At 39.3% G+C, this 15,414-nt stretch overlaps 1 protein-coding gene across 1 annotated transcript in view; it reads left to right on the top strand.

Moving 5' to 3' along the window:
* The window catches only part of smad3a (SMAD family member 3a), a 48,225-nt gene extending 35,528 nt beyond the window's left edge, over positions 1-12,697 (top strand). Inside the window, 8 exon segments of the mRNA XM_034680012.1 lie at positions 2,956-3,149; positions 3,348-3,482; positions 4,585-4,710; positions 5,622-5,719; positions 5,721-5,835; positions 5,964-6,101; positions 8,113-8,257; positions 10,137-12,697. Coding sequence (XP_034535903.1) covers positions 2,956-3,149; positions 3,348-3,482; positions 4,585-4,710; positions 5,622-5,719; positions 5,721-5,835; positions 5,964-6,101; positions 8,113-8,257; positions 10,137-10,260 — 1,075 coding nt within the window. The 3' untranslated portion in view covers positions 10,261-12,697.
* The last annotated feature ends 2,717 nt before the right edge of the window (positions 12,698-15,414 follow it).

Here is a 15,414-nt window from a genome sequence, read left to right as displayed (position 1 = left end):
GATCTGCTACTACTTTATGAACCACCTCGACCTCTGAGGTCATCAGGTACTGGTCTGCTTTCAGTCCCTACAGTCAGAACGAAACATGGTTAAGCAGCGTTTAGTCATTATGCACCATATATCTGGAACACACTCCCTGAAAGCTGCAGGTCTGCTCCAACTCTCACCTCTTTTAAATCAAAGATTAAGACTTTTTTATTTGCCACTGCCTTCCTTTCTTAGCTCATTTTAACTCCCTTTAAATTCAAATTTTTATGTAATTTTTAATATATTTCTAATTTTCCTTTTCTTTTCTGTTTTATCATATTTGTCATTTTAATTATGTTCTTTTATGCTTGTCTGAATGTCTCCAATGCTTTTAATGTTTAATGTAAAGCACATTGAGTTGCCCTTGTGTATGAAATGCGCTATACAAATAAAGCTGCCTTGCCTTGCCTTACACGCCAAACTAATTTTTTAGCCGCCATTGGCGCTTGGCTGGTGTTAATTTTACGCCCTGTATGAGGACACATATTATATTGTTGGAAAATAACAAATAGAGCACCACACTGAAATTACTATTCTGACTTTATTGTTAGCGAACAACGAGTTTCCCCAGTCTCTTCCTCAGGTTCGCCCATCATCATCATTATACTATTATGTGTTGATTAGCTGAAATTTGCAATTCATGTTGAGGACAGATTCTCACTGTCATGTCTCTGAAGGTGTACTCAGACTAATACAAAGAAAAGTTTTGGCACATTTATAGAGTCTAGAAAAGATGCAAATTTGAGCCATCAAGTGGAATGAATCACACAAATTGGTGTGACACTTTGTTACAAAAGTCTAACAACGTTGAGAGTTTCCTGATATCTTCAGGTTGCATCCGAAATAGTTGATCCAACTTCATTCAAAAGAAAGAAATGATTATGTTTGTTTGTTTGTCCTCCTGCTGACAGACCTCTCAAAGAACAGATCAAGCTGTAGTTGTTTTGTCATCCTTTCAGCCGCAGTAGGCCGTATTGCAGATTCTATATAACACGCTGGTTGAATTAAAACTTAGATTTAGTCTCAACAGATGGGCACAAATTTGCAGCTCAAATATCAGGCAAGTAGTTGGTTTCTTTTCTGAGAAATCCAACTCTTAACTGAGGCATCCGGAGGCCCCACCTACCTAACGGGGCATCAAACAGGGTCCTGGTTTGTCTCAAGTAGCTGGAAGCAGCAGTAAAGTTTATCCACACACTTTTTGTAGGAGGTTAAATTACAAAGCTATCCTGGCTGATGATATGAATCCAGACAATAGAGCATTTGGTTTACTGAGATGTCTGAAAAAGTGATTATTCTGAGGTTATTCATGAATAAACATGTGATCCAAGGCTCAAAATCCCCCTTGCTTACAGTTAACTATAGCTACCAGACCACCAAGGTGTTAAGTCCCTAAAGTTCCAAAAATGACTAATGACTAAAATTATTAATAACAGTTGTCTGTCCACAAAGGACTCCCCGACTCTGACTGCATAATTTGAAATTTATCTTACAGAGAATCTTATCAGGTCAGAATGTCGGTGGATAAAAGTTCTTCTGATTCAAATGACTGTTTATAAGATTTGAGTCCTTGTTGAGCCTTGAATGAAGATTTGTGATGTGAATCGGTGCCAGCTCTTTCTCTGGAGGTTTTTTGGGATGTTTTTCAGTTTTGAAGCCCCCCTCCTCCTTTTCCCACCCGTTCCCCACTCTTGCCCCCTTAAACTGTATTCTACTGTATGCTTGTGTGCACATAAAGCACTCAGACACTCTTTGTAAATTCAAGACACCCCCCCTCCCCCGACTCACACCCTCTCCAGCCCTTTTTGGAGTAAAGAACCGGCACATAAAAGCTTCTGCTATGAAAAATTAAACCCGCACTCTCTTCTTGCTGGATGTACAATAGTTGACCCAGATGGGGCACTACAGAGCTCTCAGTGGTTCAACGACTCACAGCTTTTACTTTCATTTGTGGACAGACATTGGTCCTGATAAAGGGCTTTAGCTCATGACTTTGACCCCTTCTCTGTATTTGTGTTTGAGAGTGAGTCAGTGTTGAGATAGCAGGGCCATATGGGGATGTTGTCTCTTGCATAAGATGATTAGTGCTTTTATTTTTCTGTCTTTCATGGGTCATTGTGCTCAGAGATTACAGGGTATGTCCCTGTTATGACAATCTGCGATGCTTAACTACCGTTCATTTCTATCCGGCAGCCTGTGTCATCATCCTGCCTGCAGTATTGTTTACCAGATGAGTGCAGATGTTATACAACACAATGAAATTCCTGCTGTCCATATTGTGATCACATTCTGGGTTGTTTATTATTAGACATCAGCTCATCGCCAGTCCACACACAGCTGGGACCCTCATCAGCAGGAGGGAGAGTCGAGGCCAGACTTGAACACTAAACCTTCTGGCTGATATGTTGTGCAAGACTGAATTATCAATAGTGCGACAGAAGACTTGTGGCTTTAAAAATCATATATAGATATATTTTAATTGTTTTAGAGTAGACTCAGAAAAGGGTTCTAAGTATCAAATTTCTGCAGCAGTTATTACAATCAAATCGCTAAAAACATCTTTTTAATGAGACAAAAGTATAAGCCAAAGCCATAGCATACATTTTTTATTGGAGAAATTCAAGATACACGGTGCTGAATAAGTGATTTTTATTTTTAAGCAAGGTTACCAAGTGGCTAGACGAAAGATGAGAGAATAAGCAAAGACCTGTATCCAAAGCAGTGTCATCATGACCTTTATTATAAAAAATCACACTCAACGATGAATACAGGGATAAAAAACACGAGGGTAAGGGTCATTAGTTTCCCAGAAAATCAAGTCAAGTTTCAAGTGGGAAACAGAGGCTGTATTTCTGTCCTGACAATCCTACTTCTTTGAGGTTGAAGATGACTGACAAACTGCTGTTCTTCCTCTCCTTCTGTCTGCAGGTCTCTTGATGGCCGTCTGCAGGTTTCCCACAGAAAAGGTCTCCCTCATGTCATCTACTGCCGTCTGTGGCGCTGGCCCGACCTACAGTCCCACCATGAGCTGCGGGCGGTGGAGCTGTGCGAGTACGCCTTCCACACGAAGAAGGATGAAGTGTGTGTCAACCCGTACCACTACCAGAGAGTAGAGACACCAGGTATGAAAGCTTGGAGTTGTTGAGAGATAAGCTTTGACTTGTAGCACATCAGTTTGTCTTATTTTAATACTTGATTATTTTGTTTTGTTTTATTTTATTTTGTTGTTAAAGTGTTAGTTTTAGACATGGAATGATCACTTTTTTTATATTTTACACTGAAACCTGTTTAATATGTTTGTCTTTCTGTCCATCATACAGTTCTTCCACCAGTGCTGGTGCCCAGACACACAGAAATCCCCGCTGAGTTTCCACCTCTAGATGACTACAGCCATTCAATCCCTGAAAACACCAACTTCCCCGCTGGCATTGAGCCCCAGAGCAACTACATACCAGGTATCAGGATTCCACCTCACACTAAGATACATCATACACATCATCAACAATAACAAAGTGTCAAGCTGGTGTCATTGCATTAGGACAGGTAGTAGAGTTTTTGAACACATGAGGGCTCCTAGTTGTTACCATTGTCTTTGTTAATACGGCCTCTGTTTGTTCATCCGTGTTTTATACATAATCCAAAAGTTTGCAGAGATTCTTAGCAACTTCAGGTACCTCTGTGCATTGTCAGTGCAGCATAGGTTAACACATTCAGCAGCTTATGATTGCGTATGTCTTTCGATTTGTGAATAACAGAAGGCATACTGAGTCCATCTCTAGATCCTCTTTAAAAAAAACTTTCAACGTTTAAACTATTTCTACTGAATCCTGAATATGGGCACATGTCTATATAGTGCTTACAAATCTTGTTACCTCTTTACTATATTCTGCACACATAGCCGACTTCTTTGGGTACATCCTATTTCTAAGTTGAGGCGATATCGGCAGGCGTATTTTGCTTTTTTGATTGTTGAATGATTTCTGTAAGAGACACAAAAAAATCAGTGGTTCCAACTTCTGAAAAGAGAGTCCTCTTTTGAGTGTCTTTACTCTCCTTCGACTGTGAACCGAAGAATTTTATTTGGTTGAAGAGTAAACAAAATATATGAACAAGCTATCCTGTGAGTTTGGGAACGCCAGTTTACTTTCTAACCTTTTTTTCTGAGAATTTATCGACCAAACCACAAAGGATTTAATTCCATTATGGATGATAGTTTTTTGCAATTAAAATGATGGTTAGTCATGGCCTGACATCAGAATACCTCTCATTGTGATCTGACATGATGTAATCATCCTCTTTACCAACCAGGGTCAAACACTGTGAGATGATAAGTTTCATATATATTTTTTATAAAACACAGCCATACGTTTCTATAAACAAGGATCTTTCATTCACTGTCAGAATCCTCTAAAAGTCCTTCTGTTTTTGAAGTTCATTTGTATATAATGTATTTTTTGTATATTGCAGCTACAGCAGAGACTTTAACCATATTCATCATAGAAAACTATTAAACAAATGAGACGAGTTGTTTTCTTTCTGTTTTTTTCTGTGTCTTAGAAACACCTCCTCCAGGCTACCTCAGTGAGGATGGGGAGACCAGCGATCACCAGATGACCCACAGCATGGACACAAGCTCCCCAAACCTGTCACCCAACCCTGTTTCACCCACACACAGCAACTTAGGTAAGGGCTGTGTTCTGTGTGTGTGCTTTGAGTGTGTGTTTGTGTGCTTTTCTGTCTGTCTCCCTTCAATTACAGACAAATGTTTCTGAAGCGTGTGTCCCCAGTGGGAATTCTCTGTTTGATTTCACTCCAGTTCTGTAAGAGGAAACCAGGTGATGAAAGATGTCTTTGTCTTCCCTGCACCTTGTGATCTGCTTAACAGGCCAACCTAGCACTCAGCCCACACTCACATCAATGACAGTATCCTACGTTTATTCTATCAGGATGGAAAAACGCCAGGGGGCTTGGCCAGAAAGCTGCTGGCGAATAACAACAATCTGACCAGTTTAATTTGGCAGCTCGGTTCAGGACTTAAAAGCCAAGGACAAAATGTTGAAGTTGTTTCAGAGCGGCCGAGTTGAGGGGAAAAAGAGCAAATTACCAGAACCAGTTGAAGTTACTGAAAATTATCATGGATAAGCCTGTAATTTGAGCGTTTTTGGCTCCAGCATCCCACCAGTGAGGGTTGAGTTTCCACATTTGTCTGGTGAAAGCTTCTGGGAAACAACGTATGGGTTTGACATTTTGTGACGCAAGCTCTGGCAAATGTTTTCTTTGGTGGTGTTTTTTTCCCTCTACATCCACCACGGCCCCCTTAAGTCCCCCATTTTACCCCCTCTTTACTTCTGTTACCTCTCTATTTCCATCCTGTCTTATAATTTCTCTGATTTACTCCCATTCTTAACCTGATAAACTTGGTTCCTGTCTCCTTACTTTTGTATTTATGTAATTCTATCCCAACATTCAATTTCATATAAATCTGTCTGTGCACACCAACCCTGCAATCTTCAGTCTTTATTCTCGTCTTTACATAATATGTCCTTTTGTTTTTCTGAACACAAACTGTATCTTTCTCTGTCTCTCCTTGTCAGACCTTCAACCAGTGACATACTGTGAGCCGGCCTTCTGGTGCTCTATTTCTTACTACGAGTTAAACCAGCGAGTAGGAGAGACCTTCCACGCCTCGCAAACCCTCGCTGACAGTGGACGGCTTCACAGACCCCTCCAACTCTGAGCGATTCTGTCTGGGTCTGCTGTCCAATGTCAACCGCAACGCAGCTGTGGAGTTAACACGTAGACACATCGGTAGGACTCTGCACACATGATTATTCAGTTAATGTCACATAATTCTTCCTATCACACCAAAGAAGGCACTTCTCTTCATTCACTGTCTAATCTGAGGACTTTGTTGTCCTGTCTGTGTTCTCTTCAAGGCCGTGGTGTTCGGCTGTATTACATCGGAGGAGAGGTGTTTGCTGAGTGTCTCAGTGACAGCGCCATCTTTGTCCAGAGCCCCAACTGTAACCAGCGCTACGGTTGGCACCCTGCAACAGTCTGCAAGATTCCTCCAGGTGAGTGTCAGGCTGAAAGTAACAGAGAGAGATAGTCGGGGAGCGAGGACAGAGCAGAGAGGGAGACAAATGGGGAGAAAATAAAAGTAAAAGAGAGAAGGAGTTGGTTAGAAATATATATCAAAGGAAAAACTGGAAATGGAGAGAAGCAGTGGTACAGTGGGTCATAAACTTTTTAGAGGGTTGGTAATTTAAACCCCAACTCCATTTGTCCACATGTCAAAATGAGCTTGAGCAAGTCCCTGAACCCAAATATGTCTTTTTTAGGTCCTTATGTATACATTTCATTACATTTACATTAAAAAGTCAGGTATAAAGTTGAGTGTTCCCTTACTCCCATGTCTGCCTGCAGTCTCTGTGACAGGGATACAGATTTGCTCTTGTGGATGTCTTATAACTCTTGCAGTACAAGATACAAAATACAAGTTTTTCCTCTCCACAGTAGTCTGTTTACTCTTACCACATGACTTATGAAAGTGAAGGGAGTGTTACAAGTTTTCTCCAAACTTAATCACATCTTTGAATCTCGCATGAAGGATTGTCATCAAATGGAAGATTTTGACACAAAAGCACAGAAGTGTTATCTGAGTCACGAGATTCTGACGTGCATCTCTTAATGTCATTGTAATGCCAGTTGGATTTGTTGATTCCATGTCTGAATAACAGCTAGAGTCACTAACAAGTAAAGGTCTGCCATCTTATTTCTAGACCTGGTCAGATTTTTAGAACTGTTTCAGATTAACAAGAAGTGTGTGTTCAGTTAAAAACACCAAAGAATTAGATCCACATGTTGTTAGCCAGATTAAAACCACTGTTACATTTTTCCGGCATGTGCTCAAAGAAGAAAAATCTGTATCAAATGTGAAACACTGACCAGCTGATTATACAATGTTAGAGAGATTCTTTGGTCTCCAATCAGTCTAAACAAATATTTAGGGACAACATTTTTTTAAGAAAGCACAGAACATTTAAGCCAGCTGTTACCCCCCAGTTCTTCTTTTTCAACATGGTCCATAGTTAACATAATGTAGCGCAGGACTGCAACAGAGCAACAGCAGTCCGGCAAACTCACTTTCTTCTTACTTTACACCCCAAGATTATTTTAAGTACGACTAACACTGCCTCAAGTGACAACAAATGAGGCAGATAATGAGATATAAGCTCTGTCTGAAGTAGGGATGTCAACAATTAATCGACTATCGATTAATTGATTGTTAAGAGCTTACTCAAACACATTTTTTTGTTTCCATTTTCTATCAAGTGGAAAAAACATCATGTGGTCTAGAGGTTTTTTAAGTTTAAAGCATGTTTTGATGTGAATCAGCTGACTAAAGGAGACGCTCAGCTGGGGGCTGCGACTGACTGACTGATTATGACCCGGTTGCGCTCCAGGCTGACACCTGACAGTGTTCATATGCTTATTTTTTTCAATAAGAACGAGTAGATAGAAAACTGGACACTTTGAGTCTGAAATATGTTTCTGTTCAGTTCCCTTGTTGAAGTCTGAACCTTCACTTTATATGACTGTATGTCCGTAGAGATCAGCCTGAGCCTGATCCACATGTTGATATTCAGTGTCTTTAACGTTTTGAACACCTCAATAAGATCCGTAGCTATTAAATACCATCAGTAATATACATTGTGTTGTGAAGGAAAATTTGATTCAGGGGAAAAAACGCATTTGACTTTGTTTTTGAAATGGAAAATGTTTAAGTTTCTTTTTTATGATTAATCGATAATTAAACGTTAACATTTTTAAGATTGATCACGAAAAATACTTGAAATTTACATCCCGAGTCTGAAGCCACAAAATGTTTTATTCCACTTTTTTTTTCACATGCGTAAAACTCCCAAAGATCTGATAAAGAGTCTGATGTCTACATAAGTCGAAGTTCCTCTTCAGCTGAATGTACTTAGTTTAATTTGCATCTCTGACTACAGTAAAACACAAAACTGAACAGGACTTGGTTTTGTGACCCGACTTCCTGTTTGTCTTGGTTATTCCCTCCAGGATGTAACCTGAAGATCTTCAACAACCAGGAGTTTGCTGCCCTGCTGGCCCAGTCGGTCAACCAGGGTTTTGAGGCTGTGTACCAGCTGACCAGGATGTGCACCATCAGAATGAGCTTCGTCAAAGGCTGGGGAGCTGAGTACAGGTAGGCGTTTGGTCAATTACTACACACTCATTTCCTAAACCGTAAACCCAGACAGCTAGAGAGCTGAGCTGCTTATCAGATGATAAAACCAAAAACCATCTTTTCAGAGCCTTTGTGTGACGTCTTAATATAAGCCTTAATATAAACACAGACAATAGAAACAAACAGTCTGTGAATCACATCCCACAACCCAGCAATCCAGCCACCCCCGCTCCCAGGCATCTGCTCACACTCTGGTGAATTCACTGAATGACGTCGCCGAGTCCTCATCAACAGAAACAGGCTCCAGTAGGCACGCCAGACTATTTTTAAAAAGACACACATGGGTTTTTTCAAAAAAAGAGATGTCAGACTTTCCCTCTTCCATCGCCTCCCTGTTTTCCACAGTCTGACTCACTGATAGTGAGAGAGGAGGAGCCAGAGTGAAAGGGGAGCAGATTATTGGTTAAAAGTTAGCTCAGCATAGGAGGCTTTCCCAAGGGGGGAAACCTTGGTGGTGTGAGCGAGTGCTTCACAGTCCCGTCCAGACCAAACTCTGACATGTGGAGACACTTAAGAACAGGATTCAGGTTACTGGACCAGTCGGCTTCCTCCTCCAGGTCTACCTCCACCCACTCCTCACTCCTCAGTCTTTTCCCAGGGTAACCCTAGGTGGTAGTTTTAACCCTCTCATTTTACCTGCTATTTTTTGATTCCGTGAAAAACAGTGACCAAAACTAAAACCAAAAATATAAACATGGATTCAGGATCAACAACATCTGTAAATGTTGCATCTTTATTGTCAGTGGAAAAGTATTTCAAGTACTCATGAAATACAGTAAATTATTAAAACATAAGTGAAATCAGTTGCATGCATTATAATTGAATGTGTGACAATAAATAGGATCTGTTTTCTTGCTCTTTGTGACATTGAAGGACAGATATATGTAATGGTTTGGTTTCTCTTCTGCAAACATAACATCAGCCTTTTTTTTCTGTTGTACTTGCTGATGTGTCACTGCAACTCTGTGGTGTCAAACATGGTTCATGAAGAGAAAAAAGCTGAGCTGTAGGGGATGTTGGGGTTATCACAAGGCCATCACAGGATAAAGCACGCTGCAACCAGAAATCTACCCAGAGTCTGCCCCCCTTCTTTTAAGCTTCATATTCCAGTGTCTGCAGTATTTTCTGTACCGAATGTCAGCCTTTTATTCTGCACTAAGGCATGAAAGCTGTCATTTAACTCCTTTAGCATCTATTGTATTATTTTTGAACACATCTGCCCTTCATCTGCTCTCAGCTTAATCAGGGAAAAGCCACAGGGTATGGAGATCATGAGGTTGAATGTTTGAAAAAGTGTTTTTATGGAGTGTCATATGTGTGTGTGTGTGTTTGTGTGTTTGTGTTTTTGTGTGTTTGTGTGTGTGTGTGTGTGTCTGTGTGTAAAATTGATTTTCTCATAGTTATATTTGAACGCTTGAGATACACACAGGCTGGCGAGCTTCGGCCGTGGTCATCATATTAATATTGAGTTAGATAAACATGTTGAAGTATAGTTTGGATGAACTAGTAAAAAACAAATACTTGTAGACAGATCAGGTCTCAGGGTTTTAAATAAAAACTGAAATATTAAGAGAAAAAAAGAAAAGAGGTTGATTCATTGTAACTCTCAGTAAAAAGTGTTTGGATGGAACTCCAACCTGCATTTATCCAGGTTTGTGTGCCTTGTTGTTGTTTTTTCTGAGGTCAGTGTCTTTCCTCTGCCTCACACCAGCTCTGTAATACAAGTAGAGTTCCACTTTGCTGAAAATTGACTTTGTAAGTTTACTCACACAACTCTTTCTATAAACAGAGTCCTCTGTTTATTAACACCTCTCTTTGCTCTCCCTGTCTCTCCCAGGCGACAGACGGTGACCAGCACCCCCTGCTGGATCGAGCTGCACCTGAACGGCCCCCTGCAGTGGCTCGACAAGGTGCTCACACAGATGGGCTCCCCCAGCATCCGCTGCTCCAGCGTCTCCTAGGGAAACTCTGCATCCTCCCACTTCCTGTCAGTGACTTAAAAAAAAAAAACACATGCAGACAAGAACATCTTCACGAGTCCAGAAAAACAATACACCCCCCCCCCCCCACACACACACACACACACACACACACACTCACTCTCTCACTCACTCAGCCAATCATCAACCTGCAACTTGGTCTCTCCTCCCCACCAGCTGTCAGTAGCACTTTTTATATACATTTTGTTTGTGGCAAAGGGGACAAGTGCAGTAAAGCAGTATCGTGTTTAAATGATTTCCAGACGTATTTGATGGAAACATTTTATTCATTGGCGTCAAAGTGCCAGAAAGGCTGTTTGTAAGGGAGGAGATTTTTTCATTTAAGAGATTTTTTTAATTATTATTTTTCTTTCTTTTTTTTACAACTTTTGTACAGATGTTAAGGTAAACAATGGATAAAAAATTGCAATTTTTAAGCATTTAAAGCATAACTAAGATAATGTTACGTGCATTTCATTTTGACTTGTATCTCCTGTATCTGGGCATTTGATAGCTTATGAAGACGGTTTGAAAATGAGTAACATAAGAAAAATGTTCAACCACCATTCGCAAAAAAATGTTTGAAGGAAAATACTGTAAGCCTAGCATGAATACTTGTTAATGCTTTCATACTGTCATTTTATGCAGCCTGTGTTCCTCTGACAATGCAAATGAGATGATGTTTAACTGCACATTTTAGGTTCAGACAAAATATGGGTAAACAAGGAATTAGTCAAACTTTTGATCAAACTGCTCCACCTCTTCTAGTTGAAAAAGATACACTTTGGAAAATCATGTGCCAGATTAATAAGCAGTGTGATGCTTCAGGATCCAGTGGAGTTAAATCTCTACATCCACAATTGAGTACTTAAAGATAGCAGCATTCATCAGATGTAATGACGATGATGATACACTTGTGTAAAATCTTAATGTTCATGTAAGGTTATTTTGGCAAAGCTCACACAAAGACAGCTGTTAGTGGTTCTTGTCAGAGTGTAATGTGAAATATGTCCTGCATTGATTTCAGGAAGCTTTGCCAATATGCAAAATAATTTTGCAGCATCGTATAGTGACGTAGACATTGTATTTAACAGGCCTTCAAAGAGAACTGGAAAACATCTCACAGACTGAATTATTCTGCAAACTACACGTTAGAATACTGGACATACAATGTAGTTTGAAGATTTCATACCATGCAGAAAGCTGCTCAGAGAGAGCAGGAAGATGCCTTTGCTTTTTTAATTTTCTCTCTCAGCAGTCCATAACATTGCTCTTATTTTAAGCCGTCAGTGATATTGACTTTGTGCACACTCAGGACCGTCAGCAAGCAAAAGAATTATGTACAGAAACCAGTGAAAAGAGAAGATGCATGACTTAAGTCTATTTTGATACCAATTGTTTTTTTTGCAGACAATAGGGTGATGATGTGTTATGTGAAGACATTGTCTGCACCCAGTGCTTTTGCATGACACAGAAGATACTGCAGCAGGTGGAGGATATGAATCTCATGTTTCTCTACCTGTGGAGACGAGGCAGTGTCAGAACAAAGCACAGCTTTTTACAAAGGGAAACGTTTAGATGAACAGAGGCATGTAATTAACAGTTGCTTCATCTAATGTCCCTGTTTTTTAGGTCTATGTACATGTAGTACATACAGTACATGTTATAATATATCCATCAACCTTTATAATGTTGATGGTTTTTTATTACGAGAACAAAAAGAAGCTCAGAAATGAACAAAAAAGTGGAGTCACTTTTGGGAAAGTTAAGTTGGAATAGAAAAGCTTAGTCTTAGCTTTTGTCACGTTTTCTTTAACCCACCCGCTGTGCTGGAAGTGGACGGATTTCCTTTTATAACACTAAACAAAGACACAGTGGGTGGACATGGACAACAGTGGGATTCTTTTTACAGTGCTTACTTACAATAAACCAGCTTTTGATGTTAATGCCAGCCCAGTGGTGCTAATCTTTAACATTTTAGGGACTCAAAGAGAACTACAAAGCCATAAGATTGTACTCCAAAAGCTGGTCGGTTTTGATCTCTTTACAATTTCAACCTTTTAAACCTTCAAACAATAGTTCAAGATTGTTTCAGAAACAGTAGCATCTACTAATCTGAGACATGTGAGCCCTTTGAAGAGCTTCTAGTGTTCTTGAATGCACCAGTCTTGATCCTAATGGGCTCTTCAAACCCATGGTTGATGTATTGACCCTTTAGGGAAGATTTTGGAAGATTTGTCATTTTTATACACTCTTCAAGTTATTGCGCTTGTGCTTTCCCCACCCTTTGTTAAAATATGTTCACTGTAACCGTTTTATTAGTTGTGATTTATGTCTTTGTGCTTTCAATTGGTCCTATTAGATGTCTTGTATAAAATTATACCCTCTATTTTTCTCTGCCTATAAAAAGTTGATGTGATGCTTTATATTTTTGTTTATTATTCTTGGTCTATCAATAAAAAAGATATATTGTGGTGATGCTGGGGTAAGAAATACCGAGTAGCACAACTCAAATGTCAAAACCAAGCCTGGTTTACACAAAAGATTATTTTTTATTCAGGGAGCAAAGTTAATCAAATATGGAATAATTTAATGTAATAACAAAGAATTACTCACTAGTTTTTCCAGTTTAGAAGTTTTGTTCACATGAAATGTATTTAAAGGACGTTATTACTGGTCTCTCTGGAGACAACTCAAGTTTTTGACTCTTCTGTTGGGGAATTTCCTCATCTGTGTTTGGAAGCAGGGAGAACCTTTAGATACAGGCCCAGCAGACATTCTTATTTCTTTACTTATCACGATGCCTCAAGGTAATTCAAACCATAGCTGTTTGTCCTGTCAGAAGCACAATATGGCTTTAGAAATTCAGTAAATGCAGGCTTTGTTCTGATGCCCTAAAGGTAAAGAGTTGCTGAACAACCTGCTGGTGACTTCAAACCTCTTCTCTGTGGCGACAAAGAGTTTAAACGAAAGAGAATAATGATTGTGAGAGGGCGGCAGACAGCGTTTCATTATGCGTGACCTTTTTTTTTTATATATGGAATCCAGGTTCATTTTAAAGAGAGATAAATGCAGTAGTTTCATCATGATCTTTCTATTCCTTATATATTCAAGTAGAATCTGAGTTAGTAGATGAGCTGAGTGCCTCCTTTGTGTGAAGGCATCAAAGGCTGAAACAGACTCTTCTTCACTGTCGGCTTTACATTACGTCTCCACCACTGTCTCCTGTCAGAGCCGAGGTCTGTCTGAGCTTCACTCCAGACAACACAAACATTTAATAATTAACTCTGTGGATTGCAGGAGAGTCAAATATGAATTATTGATTAGCTCTGAATGTGTACGTCTACTTTGGTATGCATACATTAATTCTGCAGATGCTCTCCAAATCTTCAAACTGGAGAGGTTGCCTACCTCTAAAAATGCAGGTAAAGGTATGTTGAGTTAAATAAAATTTAAAGTTAAATTAGAGTCTTGATGCAGTTTTTGGACACAGTTTCAAGCATTTGTTTGCAGGACTTTTAGTTAGTCCAACCTTTGGTTGTTTTAAAAGATAGGGGGACCATTTCCAAGGAGATATTTGAATAGAGGCTAAAGAAAAGTATCCACATTAACAACGTTCACATGACAGTTTAAGATTTTACTATCTAATTTCAACACTTCCTCTAAAGGTATAGTGATTTATTATGCATCAATCATGCTCCTCTGAAGAAAAGTAAATAAAGAATAGTTTAATAAAGATTGTTTCCCTGACCAAATGAAGAACTGCATGAATCTCAGAGAAGGATGTAAGAGATAATATCAGATGAATTTTGGAGATGAATTTTGTCTGAGTGAGCTGCACTCAGATTCATGTATAAATCATCAGGACCTGATATGATTTACTCCAAACAGACAAGCTCCAGACTCCTGTGAGGAAGTTTAGGTTGGCGTCTGGGTGACTTTAGCGCCCCTGTGGACTGTGTGTGTGGAATTGGTCTTTTTTTTTTTTTTTTTTTAACTATTTTTTGACTGTCAAATTATTTAAACAGATATGCACAGTACTCAAACAACCATTGTACAGAACATATGCGGTAATAAAAGAACCCCCAAACCCTAGTAAGTCTCTTCAAAATAAAAAACAACAACTGTGAGAGTAGACAGGGTCCTCTTTCCACTGTTACATGTGTTGATTTAAAAGCATCAGGTGAACAGACCATTCAATTGAAGGGAAAGCCTTCAATGGAGTCTATAAAAGGACTCACAGTTTTGCCTGCCATCAGAGCTTCTCTAAAGACAAAAAAGGAAAGCACCTCCTCAACCACTAATTAAGTGAAGGGGCTGGAATTTCAACAAAAGTCTCATCCTGCTCTTTTTTAACAGTCAAATTTATCACTCATCAAGAATCTTTACAGAGGAACTTGAGAAAGGCTGTATCAGAGGCAAGCAGTTACTCACTTGGTCTCACACCTACCGCCAACAGTGGTTTCAGACATGAAGAATAACTAAATAAGCATAATCACTCTTCTTATTGATGGTCTTGTTTGCTTTTATAGCTCATAAAGACACTTCAATATTATTTTCAGCCTGTTTCTCAACCAGCTAAAAACTGCCTTCAGGAGCTTTAAAAAGGGTCTAAGAAAGAAGAGAGCTGGGCATATGATCAGGTTCAGTGTATGTTCACCATGTTTTCACAAAATGTGTCTTAATATTTCCAAAACTCATATTATTCAATAAAATGGAACAATACTATTTATATTGGAAAAGCAGTTCATAATGGTTCATTATGCATTAAACTTTAAACTATTTTTAGCTCCATATAAATGGCACCCAGTTTGGTGACACCATCATTTATTGGTTAATCATTTCAACATTGTATAAGAAATGTACTGAGTCAATGTGTTAAACCTTGTTGTCACCCAGAAGGCTTTTTAATAAATGACATTAATCTCTTTCAGCTCAACACTCCCACCTGCTGGTTGCAAGGAGTACTGATGGTCCTCAGAGAAATAATCTGTGAGTTTTTGTTTGGCTAAGTATGAGAACACCTGTGAAGAATGTATACTATGTGGATTTAGATGCTATCAGTGTACTCACAAGTAATAGAGGAAAATGGATAGAGATCTAAGAGTATTGGTTGTATTAGGGATTCAAGGTACT

The sequence above is a fragment of the Notolabrus celidotus genome, chromosome 3 (assembly GCF_009762535.1).
Source record: "Notolabrus celidotus isolate fNotCel1 chromosome 3, fNotCel1.pri, whole genome shotgun sequence".
In the NCBI taxonomy this organism is placed as follows: domain Eukaryota; kingdom Metazoa; phylum Chordata; class Actinopteri; order Labriformes; family Labridae; genus Notolabrus; species Notolabrus celidotus.
This window is presented reverse-complemented; position numbering and strand designations above follow the sequence as displayed.